The sequence below is a fragment of the Aquarana catesbeiana genome, linkage group LG03, assembly GCF_042186555.1.
Source record: "Aquarana catesbeiana isolate 2022-GZ linkage group LG03, ASM4218655v1, whole genome shotgun sequence".
In the NCBI taxonomy this organism is placed as follows: domain Eukaryota; kingdom Metazoa; phylum Chordata; class Amphibia; order Anura; family Ranidae; genus Aquarana; species Aquarana catesbeiana.
In genome coordinates, this window is record NC_133326.1 from 260868924 (window position 1) to 260891975 (window position 23052).

General features: G+C 45.6%; 1 protein-coding gene across 1 annotated transcript in view; it reads right to left on the bottom strand.

Annotated features, from left to right (window-relative positions):
• CCDC107 (coiled-coil domain containing 107) overlaps positions 1 to 23052 on the bottom strand; it is a 46777-nt gene that overhangs the window by 16621 nt on the left and 7104 nt on the right. Inside the window, exon 2 of the mRNA XM_073620024.1 lies at positions 12447 to 12637. Within this exon, the coding sequence (XP_073476125.1) occupies positions 12447 to 12637 (191 nt within the window). The remainder of the gene's footprint in view (positions 1 to 12446; positions 12638 to 23052) is intronic.

The window sequence follows — 23052 nt, forward strand, 5'->3', positions numbered from 1 at the left end:
ACATTGTTGAAGGCCCTTCATATTTCTAACACATAGCATGTACTGTACATACCAATTACAAACCAAAATACATTCTGCTGAGTAAAGGATAAAGAAAAGATTACCTGCGGTTTTAGTAGTGCAGTGGTCCACAGAGAAGAGCATCGGTCCAGGCAGCAGGCAGGAATGTGGACAGCGACAGCAAAACAGGCAGCAGGCAGGAATAGTCAGTACAGGTAGAGATGTCAGCACAGCCAAAGCATTGGTCCAGATAGCAGGCAGGGATGTGGTCAGCAGCAGCAAAAGGATCAAAGGATCGTCCATGCAGCAGGCAGGAATACTGTCCATAGATAGTACATGCAGCAGGCAGAGGTATGGTCAGCACAGCCAGAGTATTTGTCCAGGGAGCAGGCAGTACCATCAAGCTTAGGGCATCGGTCAGGAAAAAATGGGGACAGGGGTAGAGGCTTCTCCCACCCAAATCGCTTTGAAGATGCCGGGCAACCAAACCCTGTTCTGGGAACACAGAAAACCAAAAACTGGTTTTCTGAACTCAGAACACTATTCTGGAGCCCCTCACATATGCGAGACCCCTGTGTAGCAGGGTGAAAGATCAATCCAAGGGCAGGCAAAAACATGGTCAACAGGCTGAGGTCAGTGCAGGTAAAAGGCAGAAATAGACAGTAGGCAGAGGCATAGTCGATACAGTCCAGGGTCGGTTCACGTGAAAGGCAAAAACATGGTGGAAAAACAATGCAGACGGTAGGCAGAGGCATAGTCGAGAAACAGGCCAGTGTCATTTCACATGGAAGACAATGATATGGATGGTTGAGGAAGGGAAATATTCAGGACAGAAATTGAAAACGGGGAAATGGCAGTATCGGAAATATGGGCTAATAGTTTTCCAGAGTGTGATATCGCTTGAAGCATTCTCCGATGCAAAGGCCAGGTTGGGAGGGACAGTTGGGACAATGGAAGGTGGTATCTCTCATAATTCCTCTTTTTGTGCACACCCGACATTTTTTTTGGCGTCGTCTTCTGGATCCCGTCGGTGGAATATGGTCTGGGAAATGGCGCTCATGTAGTCTGCTGACACAATCGGAGCGAATGCTTTCTGTGGGGGATACTTGTTGATATATCAGGGCAGTGACAATGTCTTCAATAAACTTTAGGAAGTTGTTGGGTGTTTCCGTTGATTTTTGGTAGATGAAAGAATTTAAAAGGGCCAAATGAAAAAAGTAAATTGCGACTTTTTTGTACCAGAAGAGGGATTTACTTGTTGAAAGATAGGGCTTCAACAATTGATCATTTAAATACACCCCCCCCCCCCATATATTTATTGTACTCGTTGATACAGGAAGGCTTGCAAACGGTACCGCGTCTTCTGTGAAGTTCCACCGAGGTGTCATCGTGGATGGTGGACATGATGTACACATCTTTCCTATCCCTCCACTTCACAGCCAACACTTCCTCGTTCCTCAAGTTTGTTGATTCCCCCCTTTGAATGGTTGTGGTGACAAGACGCTGTGGGAAGCCCTTTCGGTTTTTCCTTGTTGTACCACAGGCCAAAGTTTTCTTTAGATATAGGTGGCAAAGAAGGGGCAAACTAGTGTAATAGTTGTCCATGTAAATATGATACCCCTTTTGGAGGAGTGGGAATGCCAACTCCCAAACAATTTTTCCACTTATTCCCATGTACGAGGGACACTCAGGGGGCTGGATCTGGGAATCTTTGCCTTCGTACACGCGGAATGAGTGCACATAACCGGTGGCGCTTTCACAAAGCTTGTTAAGCTTCAAGCCGTACCTTGCCCTCTTACTGGGGATATATTGCTGGATTCCCAGCCGGCCTGTGAAATGCACCAGGGATTCGTCCACAGATATATTTTTGTCAGGGACATAAATTTCGGCAAACTTCTTGGAAACTTCTCCTAAGCATTAGGCCTAAAAACAATTTAAGCTCCGCCACTGTTAGGGGTCTCCATTCAAAAGGGCGGGCATAGCTGGAGCTGGGGTTGGTTGCAATGAATTGTTGGGCAAAGAGATTGGTTTGGTCCACGATGCCTTGAATCAATTCGTCAGGGAAAAATAAAATTAAAAAAATCCATTTGTGAAAAACCTGCAATGTTGACCAGCACACCTGGCTGTGCTGTAAAAGGGGGGGGATCGTGGCTGACCCTGTGGTAGAAGGCAGCCACAATGGGTTTGCCAAGGCATCTAGAAGCTGGGTTTGGGCCCTAATTCTTTGCCGTGCACTTATACTGGGCCTTTCCTCCTGGGTTCTAGCAGCGCTTGTACTGGGCCCCTCCTCCCGGGGTCTACCGCCGTTGGAACTGCTGGTAGCTGCCTGGTGTTCAGACTGTCGTCTATTTGGACGGACTGCTTCCTCTTCTGATTCGGATCTTGATGTGCTGCCTTCGGTGGGCTCATATTCCGAACCAGAATCGGAATCAGAACTGAACTGTGAGAGCTCCCCGTTGCTCTCATCGGTCAGACTGAGTATTTGATATGCCTCTTCTGGGGTGTACACCTTTCTGGACATAGTAGCTGACTGGCTGTATGTACTCTGGTGGCAGGTGATGAGGTGGCAGGTACTCTGGTGGCCGGTGGTGAGGTGGCGGGTACTCTCTGGTGGCGGGTACTCTCTGGTGGCCGGTGGTGAGTACTCTGGTGGAAGGTGGTGAGGTGGCAGGTACTCCAGATGGACTGGTACTCTTTATTTAGGGGGACAATCTGGGCACAGTAGTACAGTATATGTATAGCACAATGTGTAACTCACTGTTAGCTGATCTCCTCCTCACACTGGATCGGTGTGTGAAGAGGAGAACCCAGCAACAGCAGTTACACACACTGCTTTGTTTACATTAGTGACCGGCTGTGATTGGACACAGCCGGTCACATGGTAACGAGCCATTTCATTAGCTACACTGATCGGGCCTGAGCTGTATCCAAGGGAAAAGCCTCAGCCCTGATCACCGCTCTGCGTGCCACCGGAGGCACGCGCGGGCACCGTGCACGCTGCTTCCCAATGCCGCTCTGCATAGTGACAGGCTCCGCCTCTCCCGAAGCTCTGCTGCCCGCCGCAGCTCCAATACCCCCATCGGGGAACGGCTGTGTCCTGAGGGACACGATGGAACCCCGATCGCCGGTCCGCGGGCCCCCAGTAGCGGCGGAAAGCCGAGGCCGTCATATGACGCTCACCCAGGATGGGAGATCCCATTTGACTATGGCTGGGTATTGAAGCGGTTAAGGAAAAACCTTAGACGTAACGGTATTTCTACGAGTCTTTCAGGTTAGCACCTGGAGGGAGCGTAGCTCCAACTATTTTTCCAGGAAACACTGCAGTCAGTTTCTTTATAGACTGGTCACTTCCACCATGGCCTCAGTTGTTTATAGAGTATCTCCAGCCATGCTGAAATTAGATAAGCAGAACATAGCAATAAACCCTTTTTTTAACACAATTAGGGCGGGTCATCAACGCTGTCCTGAAAGACTCGTAGAAATACCATTACCGGTAAGTCTAACTAAGGTTTTCTCACCTCGTCTTTTAGGACAGCACCTGGAGATAAGAGAGTACTTACTCTAGGGTGGAACCACCGCCTGCGGGATTTTGCTGCCGAATGATTGCTCTGACGCTGAGAGCAAGTCCAGCCTGTAGTGGCGGGTAAAAGGTGGAAAAACTTGTCCAAGGAGGTTCAAAGGGTTTTTTCATCAAACCCTGTAATACCCCGATAAGTCCCATTTCGGAAAAATAGGTACTGGCCTAGCTCTGGCCAATGCCTTAAAAAAAAAAAATCTTATAATAAGCGTATCCTGAGATAACGGTCTCTCCAGGAATACCGATAAAGCGGCCACTTGGACCTTTAAAGTACTAGCCACCAACCCCTTCTCCATTCCCTCATGAAGGAATTCTAGAACAGAAATAACTTCCTGTGGCGAAAAAAACTTTAGTCGCACACCAGGAATTGAAACATTTCCATCTTTTAAAGTAAATTACCCTAGTGATCTTTTTTCGGCTATTATATCATAGGGTTGAAACTAATTTATTAGACAAGCCCTTTCTTTTTAGGAATTGCTCTTCAGTAACCAGGCTGTCAATCTGAGATGCTCGATATTGGGATGTTGAAGGGGCCCCTGAGTTAGGTCTCTTCGTAATGGAAGAAACCAGTGGGATTCCACTGCCATCTTCTGTATGGTTGAAAACCATGACCTCTTGGGCCAAAATGGAGCCACTAAGATCATGCCTGTAGCCTCCCTTTGCAGTTTCTTGAGTACCAACGGGATCATCTGGAAGGGGCATAGCACAAGCGGAAGGTCCACGGTTGCGCTAGAGCATCCAGTCGGACCGCTTGATCTCACCTGTTCAGGGAGAAATAAACCTCCACCTTTGCATTGACCTGGGATGCAAACAGGTCAATCTGGGGGGCTCCCCATTTTCCTATTAGCATCTGGAATACTTCTGAATTCAGACGCCACTCTGATTCCAGTACTCTTTACCTGCTTAGAAAATCTGCTACTAGATTCAGATCTGCCTTTAGGTGTACCACTGTCAGGGATGCTAAGTTGCCTTCTGCCCAGGACAGAATCTGAAGAGCTGAGAACAGCAACACTCTGCTTCTCGTGCCTCCCAGTCTTGTTATGCAGGCCACTGCTGTGGCGTTGTCGGACAACACCTGAATGTGGTGACCTCAGACTTGATCCTTAAAGGCCCAGAGTCCCAGAAGAATGACCGTTACTTTCCTCCAATTGGAGGATCTCTTGGCCTGTTTGTCCATGCTCCTTGGGCCATCTGTTCTTCTAGACGGGAGCCCCAACCCCAAAAGCTTGCGTTTGTTGTCAACCTCCTTTCTACAGGAGAAGTCCAGGGTAGACCCTTGTCCAAGTTTGACCGTCTCCTCCACCACCACAGCTTTCTCTGAACCTGAGGGGGCATCTTAATCAACCTCTCCAGAGACTCCTCATAGGACCAATTCCTCAGGATTGCCTGCTGGAGATCTCTTGCATGGAGACGTGCCCATTGCATTGCTGGTATTGATGCTGTGAGGAGTCCTAGTACTGACATGGCTTCCTTGATTGAGATTGGCAGATTTGTTTGGGTCTTTTTTACTGCATTTTGGACTTTCTCTATTTTTTCCTCCGGGAGAAAAATTCTTTCCTGTATGGAATTGATGGTATACCCGAGAAATCTTGATCAAATCGGATCATGTTTGATTTCTCTTTGTTTATGATCCAACCAAGACTCTCCAAGTGTCTCTTTTAGATCCTTCAACAGATCCCCTTCTTTGGCAAATAGCAGGAGGTCGTCCAGGTATGGTACGATTGATAGTCCCCTTAATCTGAGGGGGGGCTAAGGCTTCCTCTATAACTTTTGTGAATATCCTTGGCGAGGAAGACAGCCCGAAAGGAAGGGCTCTGAACTGTAGATGTGAGATTAACCCTCCCATCTTGACTGCTAACCGTAGGTATTTCTGTGATGCTGGTGCTATAGGCACGTGAAGGTACGTATCCCTCAAATCTATGAATGCCAAAAAACAGCCTGGTGTCAGAAGACTCTTTACTGAAAAAAACATGTTTATCCCGAACTTCTTGTATCAGATGGATTTGTTTAGTATTTTCAGGTTCACAATTAAATCGGAATTTCCCATATGGTTTCCTCACTAGGAATACGTGTGAATAGCACCCTCGTCCATCCTCTTCTGGGGGAACAGTTATGATCACCTTCTGTTGAATGAGTTCTTGCAGGAGAGATGACACTGCTAGAGATTTTTCTAGGTCTCGGGAAGCCTGGCTTATGTAAAACCGACTTGGTGGGGACTGAGAGAACTCCAGTCTGTAGCCCTCTGATATTGTTTTGAGGACAAACTGGTGGTTGTTGTCTTCCACTGTGGGAAAAAAGCTTGCAACCTTCCTCCCACAGTCGATGGACTGTCACTGATTTTTTGTGGTTTGTTCAGGAGGTAGGAATAGTACCCCTGACTTGCCCCTCCCTCTTTGGAACCTCCAGGGTCTTTTGTAACCTTTCTCTTGTGTCCTGGGCTTGCGGCAAAGTACAAAAAATTTTCTTGCCCTGAGGGATCACCTTTTTTTTTATACTGGGAGGGCCTTCTTTTTATCTGCCGTCCTATCCAGCATGGCTTCAAGATCAGGGCCAAACACTAAATTCCCCTCGAAGGGAAGACCACTTGACTTCGCCTTTGAGGCCGTATCCCCTGACCGCGTCTTAACCCATAGTGCTCTACGAGCTGAGTTTACCAGGGCTGTCTTGCAGACATTTTTATAGGATTCAGCAGAGGTATCTGCCATGTACCCTACCACTTTCTGTAGTACTGGCAGTGTGTCTAACAGGTCTTTGCGAGAAGTTCCTGCTTCAATATGGGTTTTCAACTGTTCAAGCCAATGCTTTAGGTTCCTGGCCACCAGTTGACGGCATAGCTGGTTTTAAATTGGCTAAGGTTGAATCCCAGGCTTTTTTCAATAGGGAATCTCCCCTTTTATCCATGGCGTCTTTTAGGATGCTTATATCCTCAAAAACCAGGTCTGTTCTCCTTGACACCTGTGAAAAAGCTGCATCAAGCTTTGATTTCTTATTCCATACTTGAGCGCTATCCTCCTAGAAAGGAAATCTCCATTTAGGAGATTTAGAGAAGAAAGGGGTCCTTTCTGGGTCCTTCCACTCTTTTCACAGTTTCAGATAGAAATTTATGCACTGGGAATACCCGATGTTTCACTTCCCCCCATGCCATGGCATGGGGGGAAGTGAAACATCGTGTAAAGACAACTGGGCTTTGTCCTCTTTAATGTTTAAAGTTGTATGGATAGTCTTTATTAGATCATCCACCTCTTCTAAAGATAATCTATAGCGTGAAGAAGAAGCCTCTTTCTCTTCATCCTCAGAACCTGGGGAAACACTTCCCTCTTCGTCCAATGAATCACTGACACCTCTGGGTGCAGAAATACTTGGACGAGAACAGGATGTCTCTACTGTAATGCCTCGTACACACGATCGGATTTTCCGCCAACAAAATTTTGTCCGAAGGGCATTGGCTCAAACTTGTCTTGCATTCACATGGCCACACAAATGTTGGCCAACAATTGCGAACGTGGTGACGTACTGCGTGGTTTTTAAGCTCTTTAGCGCCACCCTTTGAGCTCCTTCTGCTAATTTTGTGTTAGTAGAAGTTTGGTGAGAATTGATTTGCACTTTTCTTTTTGCGTTTTTCATTTAGCGCTTTTCAGTTAGTTTCTTAACAGCCGTCCGTCAACCAGACATGTTGCGGAATCGGAGGAGATACCGTGTTATTTATTATTGGCCTTGAAGTTATTGCTGTGACATTATTTTTTTGGTTGAATAATGATTTGATTTGGTATATTTTCTAGATTTTTGGATGCATAGAATGCACTTTTTGGTTAAGTTCTATTGGCAGATAAAATTAGACATGCTACAAAATACAAATGTAAAATTGACAAGGGACACCAACATAGTTGTATCTTTGATATTAAAAACTACAGGATAATGGTGTTGTGGTAACTTGCCAACATAAAAAAAAAAAAAAAAAAAGGGGAGGAGAAGCATAATAATATTATTCTTGACATCACTAGAAAAAAAAGCCTTTGAAAATGTGTTTGCAATAACTCCATCAGTATCACCAGCAGAGCAGCTTCATTATTATCCCATTAAAGAAGAGAATATGCGCTGCATTTGGAGGAGATTTCATAATTTGCCACGTCACAAATGTTAACTCTCCATTACGAACGCTAGTTTACAAGACCGATCGCTTCTGGCTCGTCCTTGCTTCCGAGCATGCGCGTTTGTACTTTGGACTTTTGTCCGACGGACTTGTGTGCACACGCTCGGAAAATCCGACAACACACATTCATCCGTGGAAAATTTGAAAACCTGCTAGCCAACATTTGTTGGCAGAAAGTCCAACAACAATTGTCCGATGGAGCATACACACCGTCGGATTTACCGACAACAGCCTGTCATCGAACATTTCCCGTCGGAAATTCAGATCGTGTGTACGGGGCTTTAGGCTGTGCAGCCGGGCGTTTGTCCAGATAAGAACGGAACATCTCAAACGCGTCCGCAAGTTCTTTCCAGAAGGAGCTTAGTAGTTCTCCTGGTTGAGTAGCGGATGTAGCTGAGGAAGTCTCCTCCTTAACTAGATGTGCTATACAGGTCCTGTATAACACTTTGGTCCAAGACTCTCTAAGCGCATTTCTGCAAGACAGGCATTTCCTCTTAGGAAGAGGGGAGTAATGTTTGGCTTTTTCCTTGGCTTTTGTCTGAAATACACCAAAAGCCCACTCCATTAAAAACATTTTCTAAACAATAAAACCAGATAAACAGTTAAAGCCCTTTAACCTTTAGGGAAACAACAACCAGCTGCCATATAGAAGAGCTAACCCTTTAGCTCCTGTGTTTGTTACTGCAGCTTTACAACCCTAGTGACTCCCCCACTGAGTCACCATGTTAAAAAAACAAACACACACTCTTTAGTGCCTGGTCCAAGGAGAGTGATGCAGGCTCCCTTCCTTTCCCCCCAGGGGAGTAAGAGAGGGAAAACACAAGACCCCCAAAGGAAAAATATACAGGGACATCTGCCCCTGCTTACCTGGGTCTGACTGGTGTTAGTGGCTCCGGCTCCTGCCACCGCCGCTTGTTCCTCTTCCATGCTGCCGAGGTCCTAGTGGCATCTGGCTGCCGTTTTATTTAATTTTCCCGGTCCTTTCGCCGCTGCGAGGACAGGAAATTACACCAGTTAAGGCCACCTCCTCACCCTGCGTTCCAACGGCAGGAACCAGAAGCCACGCGCACAGCGGGAAGTCCCGCCCCCTGCCGGAAATGATGCACTCGCCACCCAGGACCCGGAAAGCATGGAGGCTGAAAACAGAGGAGATGCTGCTCTCACCGCTGTGGAGCTCGCTGTCCATCCTTCCAGCCTACAGCCACCGGCCTAAAGAGAGCGAGGACCCCCAGCAGCCTGAACCCTCGCAGGGTATGGAGGAGGAGACACCGGAGCACCCTCCTCCCGTAAGGGGGGGGGGGGATGCTGGGCTGGCCTGTATCAAAGACTACACCACAGGTATGCCCCATACTATCCCCACCTGGGGAGAGCGTAGCACACCCTTGGTTCCCTGCAGCACTTCCACCATGGCGGAGGAAACACTACAACTGAGGCCATGGTGGAAGTGACCGGTCTATAAAGAAACTGACTGCAGTGTTTCCTGGGAAAATGGGTGGAGCTGCGCTCTCTCCAGGTGCTGTCCTAAAAGACGAGGTGAGAAATACTGGCTTTTTGTGTTAACACAGCGCAGATTTTCTCACTTATATTGCCACTTTTACAGGTGTTTGACATTTTTTTTTTTCTGCCTCTAAATGCCTCTCTTAGCCTATGTGTTCAAGCACACTATAGGTGTTTACAGGCAGAACCCGCATCCCCCCACCATTACGTTCAGAAGAGCAGTGTTTGGGTGGAATAAAATGCCAAGTGCACAAAAATGAGCTTTAACGCTAGGCGCGTTTGCACATTCATGCAATCTGATGGCCAGAATAAATTATTCCGGCCAATAAAATGCATTAACACCAAATGCGATTGTGCCCAAGTGCGATTCTGCCCGCAATTCCGAATCGTGCTAAAGCTGTGACAAAATGCTTGATGTGCGTTTGGGTGCCATTTATTCTTATAATGGCACTCCAAATGCGGTGTGATTTTGCCATGTAAAGACGCGCCTGGCTCAGGGCCAAATTTTGGTTCCTGGAGGTCCACCAACCACAGCTCAAGGGCTGTTTATCCCAGTCATGGGGTGCACCTATTCGGCCAAGAAATGTTGAAGGTGCCACAGACAAACATACAATAGCCAGTGTCACCAGTCACCTGTTCTGGCTCTGCAAAAAAGGAAGCAGCTCCTTCAATGCAGAAAAATATCCATAGCCCCATCATAACAGGGAATGACAGATCAATCCCATGATACTGTAAAAGCGTCTTTTATAAAGTGTCATTAAACCCACTGCATTAAAAACTATCAATACATGCTGTTTATACTCACGCAGTCACTATGGGATCTGTTCTCTAATCTGCAAAAAACCTGGTTGATCCTGCTGCTCTCTATCTTCCCCCTTCTGTCCATGTCACCACCGCAGTTGGGAATTCTACAGACCAGTGTTAGCAGCTCTGCCCATATTCAGTTTTCAGTGTATTTTCTACCCTGAGCATTTCCTTCCTATCACATCTGGGCAGCCCATGTGAATATAGAGTCACACATGTGGGTGTATACACAGTGATAAATGACAGCCCACTCCCTCCCTCCTTCATGCCCACTAACCAGCTAAACACAATGGGGGTGGGATATTACATAACCTCCCTGTTATTCTAAAACACAGGCTGAAGTGGCGTGACACAGCCTGTGACTGACAGTTATTGACCCAAACCATGTTATTGCCAAAAAATAATAAAGATTTAATTTCAAACATATTTTTGTATGACAATTTAAAACAGTTTGATTTTAATTATTAATTTTTTACTCTCTATTCCAAAGGCTTTTTTATTTTACATTAGATCAGTAGCAGAGGGCTAGAAGCTCCTCCTGCTTATGTCTCCCTGCAGACAGGCTGGCAAAGAGCTGGGTCATGTGACTGCTGTATATCAGTTAGGAAAAAGGTACCATATGTACTCGAGTATAAGCCGAGTTTTTCAGCACATTTTTTTGTGCTGAAAATGCCCCCCTCAGCTTATACTCGAGTCCTCCTCTGCAGCCTAATCCCCGGCGCTGTTATACATTCAGTTTAATCGCATGCCATGCCTCTGCCTCATGCCCCTTGATCGGCATTGTGCCGGCATTATCTCCTGGCGCTGTGCCCATCTGCAGTCTTATCCCCCGGTGCTGTGATACATTCAGTCTAATCGGTATGAGGCAGAGACAGAGGCACGGGGCAGAGACAGGGGCACGGGGCAGAGACAGGGGCACGGGGCAGAGACAGGGGCACGGGGCAGAGACAGGGGCACGGGGCAGAGACAGGGGCACGAGGCAGAGACAGGGGCACGAGGCAGAGACAGGGGCACGAGGCAGAGACAGGGGCACGAGGCAGAGACAGGGGCACGAGGCAGAGACAGGGGCACGAGGCAGAGACAGGGGCACGAGGCAGAGACAGGGGCACGAGGCAGAGACACGAGGCAGAGACACGAGGCAGAGACACGAGGCAGAGACACGAGGCAGAGACACGAGGCAGAGACAGGGGCACGAGGCAGAGACAGGGGCACGAGGCAGAGACAGGGGCACGAGGCAGAGACAGGGGCACGAGGCAGAGACAGGGGCACGAGGCAGAGACATGGGCACGAGGCAGAGACAGGGGCACGAGGCAGAGACAGGGGCACGAGGCAGAGACAGGGGCACGAGGCAGAGACAGGGGCACGAGGCAGAGACAGGGGCACGAGGCAGAGACAGAGGCACGAGACAGAGGCACGAGACAGAGACAGAGGCATGAAGCAGAGACAGAGGCATGAAGCAGAGACAGAGGCATGAAGCAGAGACATGAGACATGAGGCAGAGACATGAGACATGAGGCAGAGACATGAGACATGAGGCAGAGACATGAGACATGAGGCAGAGACATGAGACATGAGGCAGAGACATGAGACATGAGGCAGAGACATGAGGCAGAGGCATGAGGCAGAGGCATGAGGCACAGGCATGAGGCACAGGCATGAGGCACAGGCATGAGGCACAGGCATGAGGCACAGGCATGAGGCACAGGCACGAGGCACAGGCACGAGGCACAGGCACGAGGCACAGGCACGAGGCCGAGACAGAGGCACGAGGCCGAGACAGAGGCACGAGGCCGAGACAGAGGCACGAGGCCGAGACAGAGGCACGAGGCCGAGACAGAGGCACGAGGCCGAGACAGAGGCACGAGGCCGAGACAGAGGCACGAGGCCGAGACAGAGGCACGAGGCCGAGACAGAGGCACGAGGATGAGACAGAGGCACGAGGATGAGACAGAGGCACGAGGATGAGACAGAGGCACGAGACAGAGGCACGAGGCTGAGACAGAGGCACGAGGCTGAGACAGAGGCACGAGGCTGAGACAGAGGCACGAGGCTGAGACAGAGGCACGAGGCTGAGACAGAGGCATGCAGATGGACACAGTGAAGCTGCAGATGGGCATTGTTGACCCTCTTTTCCACTTACAGTAGCTGCTGCATTCTCACCCTAGGCTTATACTCGAGTCAATAAATTTTCCCATTTTTTTGTGGTAAAAGTAGGTGCCTCGGCTTATATTCGGGTCGGCTTATACTCGAGTATATACAGTACTTTTTTTTTTTTAATTAAATAAATTACAGTGCCATCATCTACATACAATGATAGAAGGGACAATGTAATTAAACTGTGTGTGTTAAGTATCACTTTAATGTGCAATGTTTCATTTACAGCATGCTACCTGTGCAAATCATTATTCAGATACTTACTTTTGTGAACTTGTAAGCTGCAAAAAGTGCCACTCCCACGGCATACAGGGGCATAAGAGCGAATGCCACGCTTCGACTTTCCCCTGTCCTCGCAGACTTCATCTCTTGTTCCATTACACTTTTAATATGATCCATGTTAGAGGAGCCCTTTTCTGATCCAGCCGCATGCACATGCCCTTTAGAAGGACTCTCTGAAAACATTTAAATCAATAATGTGAAAATTCAGGCTACAATGTTTGAAAAGTAAATGGTACCCTTTAACATTAACCTTCAGCAATTACAATTCATGCAATGGAAAGAATGTTGTATAATCAACATACCAGGATCTGTGAAATGTCTGCAGCAACTTGGTACTTTGCCACATTAAAGAGAAGTCCCAGGATATGTAATGTTTGAAAAGAAAGAACTACGGTGCTAAAATACTATTATATCATCTTACAATACACATTCCATCAAGAAAAAGGAGCCTTTTAATATCCATGTATTTCATTTTGACAAAAGCTGCATAAACCTAAAACTTAAAAAATTGGGCTAACTTTACTGTTGTCTTATTTTTTAATGAAAAAAGTGCGCTTGTAAGACAGCTGCGCAAATACAGAAAGTATTGCAACGACCACCATTTTATTCTCTAGGGAGTTAGAAAATAAAAATGTATGTTTGGGGGTTCGAAGTAATTTTCTAGCGAAAGAAAATGTTTTTAACTTGTAAAAGAACAAATCTCAGAAAGAGGCTTGGTCCTTAAATGGTTAAGATGGCATAACATGGCTTCCGGGTTACTAGATCCGAGACCAGAACTAAGCATTGGCTCTGTTCGGGTCTTCGGCCAGCTGCGGATGTGCCAGCTGGTTGCTCGGGCCTCCCATTGGGATGGGAGAGCCCGGGCGAGGGGCGCAACATCCCTTCCCGCTGCTTGTAATAACAGCTGAGCCGCTGCTGAGCTAGGCATCATCCCAGTAAAACCCCTTGAAGCAATATCGGTAATATCGGGTACGTTTGTGGAGACACCGGTTTGCTGAAAGCTGCCAGATAGGCAGACTGGGACTGTGCTAAATCTGGGGTAAAGTCCCATCTATGAACTCTGTATTGGAGCCATCCATACCTCCATCCTAATAGAATCCTAACAGAATTAGAGGATGCCTTCGAAGTGACAATAAAGGTTTACCTTAAGGCGCATGAAATAGTAATATCTGGTGAGTGTATACCCTAAGAGGAGTTTTACTCACGTGGTGGCGTTCTGGGTATGTGGTGCATGAGTGACAACAACTAGGATCACCGTAACAAAAGCTTCACCTACTTAAAGAAGTCACTTCATCGTTTTTTTCTTATATGTGGAATCATATAAAAGCTTGTCACATGAGCATGAACTGACATGAGCGCTGCTACAGCATTTTAAGGACGTAAGATGCGTTGGACTTTTTAATGCTATTGTTTTTTATCTTTATTTTTTTATATATTTTAGCAGCTATTGACCTAATTATTAATGCTACTGTGTTTTGTTTATAGAGATTAAGTTTTACGTAGGTTACATGACATCAACGTTTAAAAGAGGTTTTTTCTTTGGCACTGAGCAATGCTATTTAATCTTTTCTTGCACCTTGGGTTTCTTTGATATAAAATATCATGCAAAGTGGTTGGAGGAAAGCTTCGGAATGGCAAAGATGTTTTTATCACAAATTATGTGATCAGACTGCAGTTCCTCTTTAATGAATTAAAAAAGAAATACACACACACACACACACACGTAAAGTTAGCCCAATTATTTTGTATAATGTGAAAGATGATATTACGCCATGAGAATTGTGATCTTTATTCTAAGCAAAAAAATCATGATTCTCATTTTGGCCAGAATCGTGCAGCTCTACAGACATACTACAGGAGATGGTCAGAGACTGCAGACATGCTACAAGAGATCAATGCAGCCTCACCAGGGCTCATCAGATGCAGCCCTACTAGTGCCCGGTAATGCGATTTCACACTGTCACAGAGCTGGGCGGCCGCTGTAACAGTGTCTCGCCTCCTAGACCTACTCCTATGACACACACGGCACAATGATTCCCAGCATTGGATCAGTGTGCCGTCTATCACAAGAGCCAAGTCTAGGAGGCGGGACATTGTTACAGCGGCTGCCCGGCGATTCAAATCCAGCTCTGTGACAGTGGGAGATCGCACTACCAGGCACTGGTGAGGCTGCATCTGATGACACTCACAAGGAGAGAAAAAGAGGAGGGAGGGGAGGACTCTGACAGGGGCACGCCAGGATGACACATGTGTGGCACCAAGGGTGGACCGCCCCCTTTTCGGTTCCATTAATCTGCGCTTTTTCCCCCGAAATTTCGGTGCACCACTAATTCAAACCCTTTCTAAAATGTTTAGGACTACTAGGGGTTAAGTCCAACATGGTGCATGTCCTAAAATATTATATCCTATAGAGGACTTTTTTTTGTTACCGATGTGTTAAGTGTTTTTTTGTTTTTTTTTTACTTTACTAAACGCTCCCGGGGGGAATTAGATATGAAAACCACTCATGCATGCCTAAGTGACAGCAATAATTCTAGGCCCACTATTCATGGTTGGAACAAGTGCACCCAAGCTACTACTGTACCACCATCTGATTCATCATCAGCTTTAGGAGCACGCACCGCAAAACTCCATACTCAGTCAACAAAAGGGAAAAGGCTGGTGCCACAGGAATTTATGTTAAAATGTGTAAACTTTATTACTACTGATCAAAAACAGCCACGAAAAACCAATGCGTTTCGGCCGTCAGGCCTTAGTCATGGCTCGGATATGGGGGGGGGGATTCTGGTGCTCCTGATGGTGTTATGTCCTTGATATAAAACAGAGGGTAATGGCTGTAATAGCAATTCCAAATAGTTCCATACTAGTAACTAACGTACGCAATAAAAGGAGGCAGCCATCCTCAGAGGGTGTCCAGTACCTCTGTAAACAAGTCAAAAGCAGAGAGAGGGGGAGACTCTTAGGATGTGACGCCATCAGATCCTGAGACATCACATCCTCTTCCGTGTTCCACTGGTCAGCGTGGAGCTTCCCGTCATCCTGGGACATACACTTATCCGGCTAGAACAGTGGTCATCAACCCTGTCCTCAGGGCCCACTAACAGGCCAGGTTTGCAAGATAACTGAAATACATCACAGGTGATATCATTTGCTGCTCAGTGATTGCAGTATTCTAGTCTGCATCTCCCCAAGGTAAAACATAAATTCTGGCCTGTTAGTGGTCCCTGAGGACAGGTTTGATAATCACTGGGCTAGAAGATTTACATTTCCAACAGATGGGGGACCAGCAGCGGAGCCTGCAGAGCGACTTCGGATCAATCCAGGACTGGTCACATCTCCATGGGCATCCTCCCCCGTTTGGACTCTAATGCTGGCCATACACTATACGAAAAATCGGCTGAAATTCGGTCATTTAGACAGTTCGTTCGTTTTTTGGCCAGTTAATGGGCACAAAATCGATAATCGTTGGGACGTTTTTGAGCCGAAAAAACAAAGGACAAGTTTGGAAATTTTCTGCCGAAGGAACAATAAATTGAAAGGTTAATGTGTTTCCCGTCCAAACTGTTTGCATTAGGTATATGTAAAAAAACCTAACTAAAAATTGATTCATTTATGTTCACTGAACAATTTTTCGGTCATTACATGATGGCACTATCGTTTGCTCTCACGGCCGAATGTCTGTTTATCGAAAATGGATTCAGCTGATTTTTCGTATAGGGCATGGCCAGCATAAGTGTTTAGTTTGTACACTTGTTAAGCTGAACTTAGTGTTATACAATTAGTTGGCGCCCCCCCTCTCTGCTTTTGCTCAGCCACGACATGTGCCATAAAATGAACTTAACACTTTTTTTTTTTAGGTTAACAAAGGATCATGTTCTTTTAAAGCATGAACAGCACAGTGCTTGTGCTGTGTAACTTGGTCCCCTGCATCACCTTAAATACCTGGTTGATCCTGCCACGTTCTGTCCTCCCCCCCCTGTAAACTGACCACGGTTAAAGCAGAACTTCAGCCATTTTTTTCAACTTTCCATCTATTAAATCTTCTGCCCTTGTTGTTTTAAACTTTGGATAGTAAAACATTTTTATTCTGCCAGTAAATACCTTATACAGCCCACTTCCTGTTTCTTGTCTGGTAAAAATCCATAGGCTTATGACATCATGCACAGCTCTCTCTCTCACTCTTGTGAGAGTTTGCTAGGAAGGGAGGGGGGGTGAGTCATAAGAGGGCCAATGAGAGCTGCAGAACTGGAGGTGTGCCTCTGTGTAAATCCAGGTAGCATAGGTATATAATAGGTAGCAGCTTCAGCTGCCCACAGTTAAAATGGTTGCAGCCAGACTCAGTGGAGGGAGATTTCTGTAGCATATTTGGCAAGTAAAGAATCACAGTATATATAAAATAATATGAAAAGTGGTTGGAGGGAAGCTTCAGAATGGCAAAGATGTTTTTATTACGAATTATGTGAGCAGACTGCAGTTTTTCGTTAATCATGACTGCTGAGCCCTGACACCATGGTAAATTTACGTGTCTCGTAGCCCTTCCCTTGTAGCACCTCTCCGAGCAGTGCACACATTACTGCTAGCATAACCTGTAGTATATACTGGATGCCTTTTTGTAATATTCTTCTAAATACCTTATTCTTTGTCCCTGATCAGCGGTCACCTAACCGCTTGTCACTGTCTTCCTCCGATGTATACACTAGGGAGGGAGGTCACCTGACCACCCAACAGACGTCAGAGGGAGACCTCCGCCCCTCCCTCCCTAGTACATACATTGGAGGGAGAGCACGACGGGAGGTCACGTGACCGCTACTCGGGGAAAAGGAATAGGGTATTTAGAAGAAGAATTTTACAAAAAAAGTCATACACTGTATACTACACGTTATTCTAGTATTGATTGTGCGCACTGCTTTAACAACCCCTTTAAATTTATTTTTTTACAGATTTTTAGCATGACAAACCACAACACAAATATCTTGTGACATAAAAAATTGGAACTAACACTATTTTATTCTCCAGTGTTGCTTTCAGAAAATGTATAGTGTTTGGGGGGTTAACTAATCTTCAGGCTTAAAATTGTTTTTTAAATATGTGAAAATAAAACGGCTCTGGCAGCAAATAGGTTAAGCCTAAAATGAGGTGCTACTGTCTCAGGTTTAGTATAAAATGTTAATTTAACTATTGTGCCAATATGTCCATTATCTTCCTGTCATGCATTTGTTAAATAATTATATTAAGCAAGATAACAGTGTTCCATTTAGTAGATAAATATCCTCTTACACTAAATAAGCCATAAGATCTCTACAGGAAATAACTGTGCATGCTTTTAACTAGTAATGGCCTTTCAATGCATCAGAGTCTAGGTGTGGCATTTTTCAAATGTCGTAGTAAACTGTGCTAGGGTGAAAAACGGGTTTTACAAGGAAAACTTTAAAAGAAAAAAAAAAAAGTTGCTAAAAAGGAATGATTGAGTTAAACGCAAATGTGACATTTACAACTTGAAATATCAGATTTACAATTTGCTGGATCTTTGGAAAATTGCTCCAAGACAAACACTTTGTTTGCAATGAAACAGATGGGCACAAATCAAAATGATTTATAAAAATGTTTCTTTTTTTTCTTTTTATTCATTCTCAAATAATATATTTTTACAATGTTCTGTTCAATTTGAAATGGAGTTTAATTTTATTTTCTAGCAAATGTGCAGCATAAATCTGCGCACCGTCCAGGTAAGCAGATTTCTGTGGTGGGTTTGGCCAGAGGTTTGTGATCTGTTGCAGACAGGAAGCCTGTACAAATCAGCAATAGGGTGGCACTGTCCACACATAAGGCCCCTTTCACATGGGCAGATAGAATTCAGATTTTAGATGGGAATAGATGAAGTTATCTACCACAGCTAAACTCACATAATGCTTTCCTATGGCCCCATTCACACACTGCGTTTAGCAACGGTTTCGTTACATGGGGTTTTGTGTGGCTGTTCACAAACTCCTGGTTGTAGCCAACACAGACCTAGGCTGATCTGGGCGGTATAGTGTATACAACCCTTAAGATAACAAAATATGAAAAGACCCAATTGTTCTGCTAACAATCATAAAGTTTAACTTTCCTATCACTTTTTGTGATGATGGTAACCAAAGACAAACAGGGAACTAGAGCGAGCCCGCATGAGTGCCCCCATAGCAAGCGGCTTGCTATGGGGCACTCAGCAGGGGGGAGGAACCAGGAGAGCCTGAGGGGGATCTGAGAAGAGGAGGATCGGAGCTGCTCTGTGCAAAACCATTGCACAGAGCAGGCAAGTATGACATGTTTGTTATTTTAAAAGCAATTTTCTTTAAAAGGTATTGTAAACAATCACCTTGTAAAACAACCCATTCAGTCTAAATAGAAATAAAAAGCATAACATTTGTGTATAGATATAATAAAATACCTTCCTGGCTATCTTAGGTGGGCTCAGTCCCTAGATGACGGGTTCATCCAAAGTCTTTAAAGCAGGGGTCTCAAACTGGCGGCCCTCCAGCTGTTGCAAAACTACAAGTCTCATCATTCCTCTGCCTGTGGGAGTCATGCTTGTAAGGCTTCATGTACACGGGACGTTTTTACAACCTCTCCTGAACGATTTACCTTGACAGATAGTAACCTATGTTTAAAACATCCATTTTGCCGAGTTTGCGCTTAGAATCGTTTTTAAAAAAAATGTTTTTAATTTTTTTTCAAAATAGCCAAAAATGAAAAACTCCTGTAAACGAAACGCGGCTAGGCGCGAGTTACTGCGTTTAGTCTTGTTTAGAAGCGTTTGGCACTTGAAATGCCTCTAAACTCAGCTTCTGTAACCATTTTCTTGCGTTCCAAAAAAAAGCCTCTAAACTCAACTGCCTAGAAACTACTATAAAACCACCCTGTGTACATGTACTGATAAGATAACAGAGGAGAGTTCAGGAGCAGTTGAAAAAAAAAATGCCCAACTGCTCCTAAACGTCCGTTTACAGCAGTGTACATGAGGCCTAACTGTCAGCTTTTCAATGCCTCATGGGACTTGTAGTTTCGCAACAGCTGGAGGGCCACCTGTTTGAGACCCCTGCTTTAAAGAATTGGTTCACCTTGGTTACATATTTCACCCATATTTATGGTGGAATGTGCAACATGCTCCAGTAGCTGCAGCCTCTCTCCCTTCCCCCTCTTAGAGACAGCGGGCGGGCATCATCTAACCAGGCCACGTCATTCATTCATTCATTCATTCACAATCCTCTGTGAATGGGAAACTAAGTCCCAACAGCCTTTGTGGCTGTCGGCTTGTAGTTTCAATGAACTACCATGGTGCTGTTGAGCGCTCTGGTAGTTAATTCTTCCTGTCAGTGTGTATCTGTCTGCCCGTACAAGGTACGACCCGACAGATACACTGAGAAGTCTGCAGGAGTCCTGCATGACACCCGCGATTGCAATGCTTTCCAGGCTCCAAGTAAAAAAATAAAAAATAAATGCACATTTTTTTTTACCTGCAAAAAAGGATGTGCATATATTATTATTCTTTTTTAAAGATGAACTTATTCTTTAATTACACCCATCATAAGAAGCCGATTGGTATTGCTGACTGTACCCTAATGAAAAGTTCCCTGGCTGTCAAGTTTATTGATACTCTGACCATTTGGCTGATGCTGAACACATATACAGATAAGGAATTCTAACTTTTCTCTGACTCATGCTTGTTCTCAGTCTGTTACATTTTATTCTCCACTGTGTGAAGCCTTCATTGTTACAAAGTAATAGGTTTGCATAAACCACATTTTATGGCTATAGGATTTGAATGATATGGTACAGCAGGTGTAGGCAACCTTTTGAGCACAGTGTGCCGAAAAATGTTTTCAAAGAAATTGAGCGTGCCAATTACCCCCCCCTGTACATCTGCCCAACCTCTGTACCCCTGCTATTCTGCCCAACCACTGTAACCCCCTCCCCTGCTTATCTGTCCCACCAATGCACCTCCTTTCACATCTGCCCCATCGCTGTACCCCCCTGGCCTTCTGTCCCACCGCTGAACCCTTTTCTCATCTGCCCCAGCACTGAACCCCCTGCTCATCTTCTTCATCACTGTACCCCCCCTGCTTTTCTGTCCCACCACTGTAACCCCCCTGCTCATCTGCCCCATCAATGTACCCCTTTTCTCATCTGCCCCACCACTGTATCCCCATGCTCTTCTGTCTCACTACTGAATCACCTTCTCTTCTGTCCTAACACTGAACCCATCTGCTCATCTGCCGCACCACTGTAACCCCCTTTCTCATCTGCCCCACCAATGTACCTCCATTTCACTTCTGTACCCCCCCTGCTCTTCTGCCTCACCTTTGTTTCCCATGCTCATCTGTCCCACCAATACACCTCTTTTCACATCTGCCCCACTGCTCTACTCCCCTCTTTTTCTGTCTCACCACTGAACTCCCTTTTCATCTGCTCCTGCACTGAGCCCCCCTGCTCATCTGTCCCATCACTATAACCCCTTTTCATTTGGCCCAACACTGAACCGTGACATGGACCATAGGGTGAGTACATGGATTGCAAACTGGCTACAAGGGCGAGTTCAGAGGGTGGTGATAAATGGGGAGTACTCGGAATGGTCAGGGGTGGGTAGTGGGGTTCCCCAGGGTTCTGCGCTGGGACCAATCCTATTTAATTTGTTCATAAACGACCTGGAGGATGGGGTAAACAGTTCAATCTCTGTATCTGCAGAGGATACTAAGCTAAGCAGGGCAATAACATCTCAGCAGGATGTGGAAACCTTGCAAAAAGATCTGAACAAATTAATGGGGTGAGCAACTACCTGGCAAATGAGGTTCAATGTAGAAAAATGTAAAATAATGCATTTAGATGGCAAAAATATGAATGCAATCTATACACGGGGGGGGGGGGGGGGGGGGGGGTTGGGGGAGAACCTCTGGGGGAATCTAGGATGGAAAAGGACCTGGAGGTCCAAGTGTCCTACCTGTGAACCCCTCCTGCTCATTTTCCCCACCGCTGTACCCTCTTCTCATCTATGATATGCAGAGTGGTGAAAGGAAGCAGAGATGAGACACATCTACCTGTCCTAGCACACTCATCCTGCTGATCCACCTCTCGCATCCAGCCCACGTGCTTGTATGTGATGTCACATACAAGCATCTGGAATGGATGCGCAATGATGAGCTCAGGTCAGGAGAAATTTTCTGAAAGCAGTGGGCCTGTGTGCAAGATCATAAGTTGGACCCCCGCAGCTGAGAAAAAGCGTGGCGCTCTGCGTCACAGGAAAAGTTGGGTGTGATTTTCATTGTGCTAAATACTGGCTGTGGCTTAAAGGGACACAGAGTGCAGGGGTTCAGTAGTAAGTGACACAAAGGTTCAGAAATAATTTCAACAAAGTTCCCAGAAGCTCAACAGTAATTCCACAAACTGTCACCTGGTTTTCTCAATCACAATGAAATCCCTTCTTTCTGAGATTGGTAGTGGCAATCAAGAGAGTCATCTTCCTCCAGATGGTGGGTGGGGCTTGCAGGACTGTGATTGGCTTTAGCAGTGGCCAATGACAGTCCTCCTCCTGTACACAGGGACCTCCCCCCTAGCAGAACTGCACCCAATCTCTTCCCCATCACAAAATCTGACGATCGCAGCTACAGACAAGTTAGAGAACTAATCAATGTTTGCCATCTGTTACAATGTGTGGGGGCGCAGTGCCTCCACCTTAGTGCAGATGCGGTGTGGGGAATTCTGAAATTGGAATGCATTATTGTCTCATTGACTTCCCTGCGCTGCTCTGCTGATGGGGAGGGAGTCGAGTGCTGGCAAAAGAGGCTTTGAGTTCTACTTGCAGCACCAGTGCCGGGGGTTGCCTACCCTGTGATATGGTATAGAGTAGTTTGACTCACTACATGAGGCCAGCAGAGCCTCTAAACGAGAGGTCTTATAATGAGCGTTCTTTGCTCCCTTTACTTCATATCATGTACTATATACTTCCTGCTAGTTTCCAAAGTGCTGTGCAACAACAATTTCCTAAGAAATCACATAAACATTTCTAGAATATAAAAATAGTATCACTAATGACTATCATGACAAGAATAAAGAAGTCTTCTGTGGTGGGCCTTTCCTACTGACCTGCCAGATATGAAAGCAGAGCATCTTAATGAAATATCCTATAATGAGCATTCTTTGCTCTGTTTACTTTATATTATGTACTGTACTGCCTGCTACTTTGTAAAGTGCTACGCCACAATAAATTCACATGAACATTCTAGAATATGAAAATGGTATAACTAATGACTATAATGGCAAAAACATACCCTCTATGGTAGAGCTGCACGATTCTGGCTAAAATCAGAATCACAATTTTTTTGCTTAGAAAGATCACGATTCTCACGGCGTAACATCATCTTTCACATTAAAACAAAAAAATTGGGCTAACTTTACCGTTTTTTTTTTTTTTATTCATTGAAGTGTATTTTTTCCCCAAAAATTGCGTTTGAAAGACCACTGGGCAAATACAGTGTGACCTAAAATATTGCAGCAATTGACATTTTATTCCCTAGGGAAGGGGTCTCCAAACTACAGCTTTCCAGTTGTTCAGGAA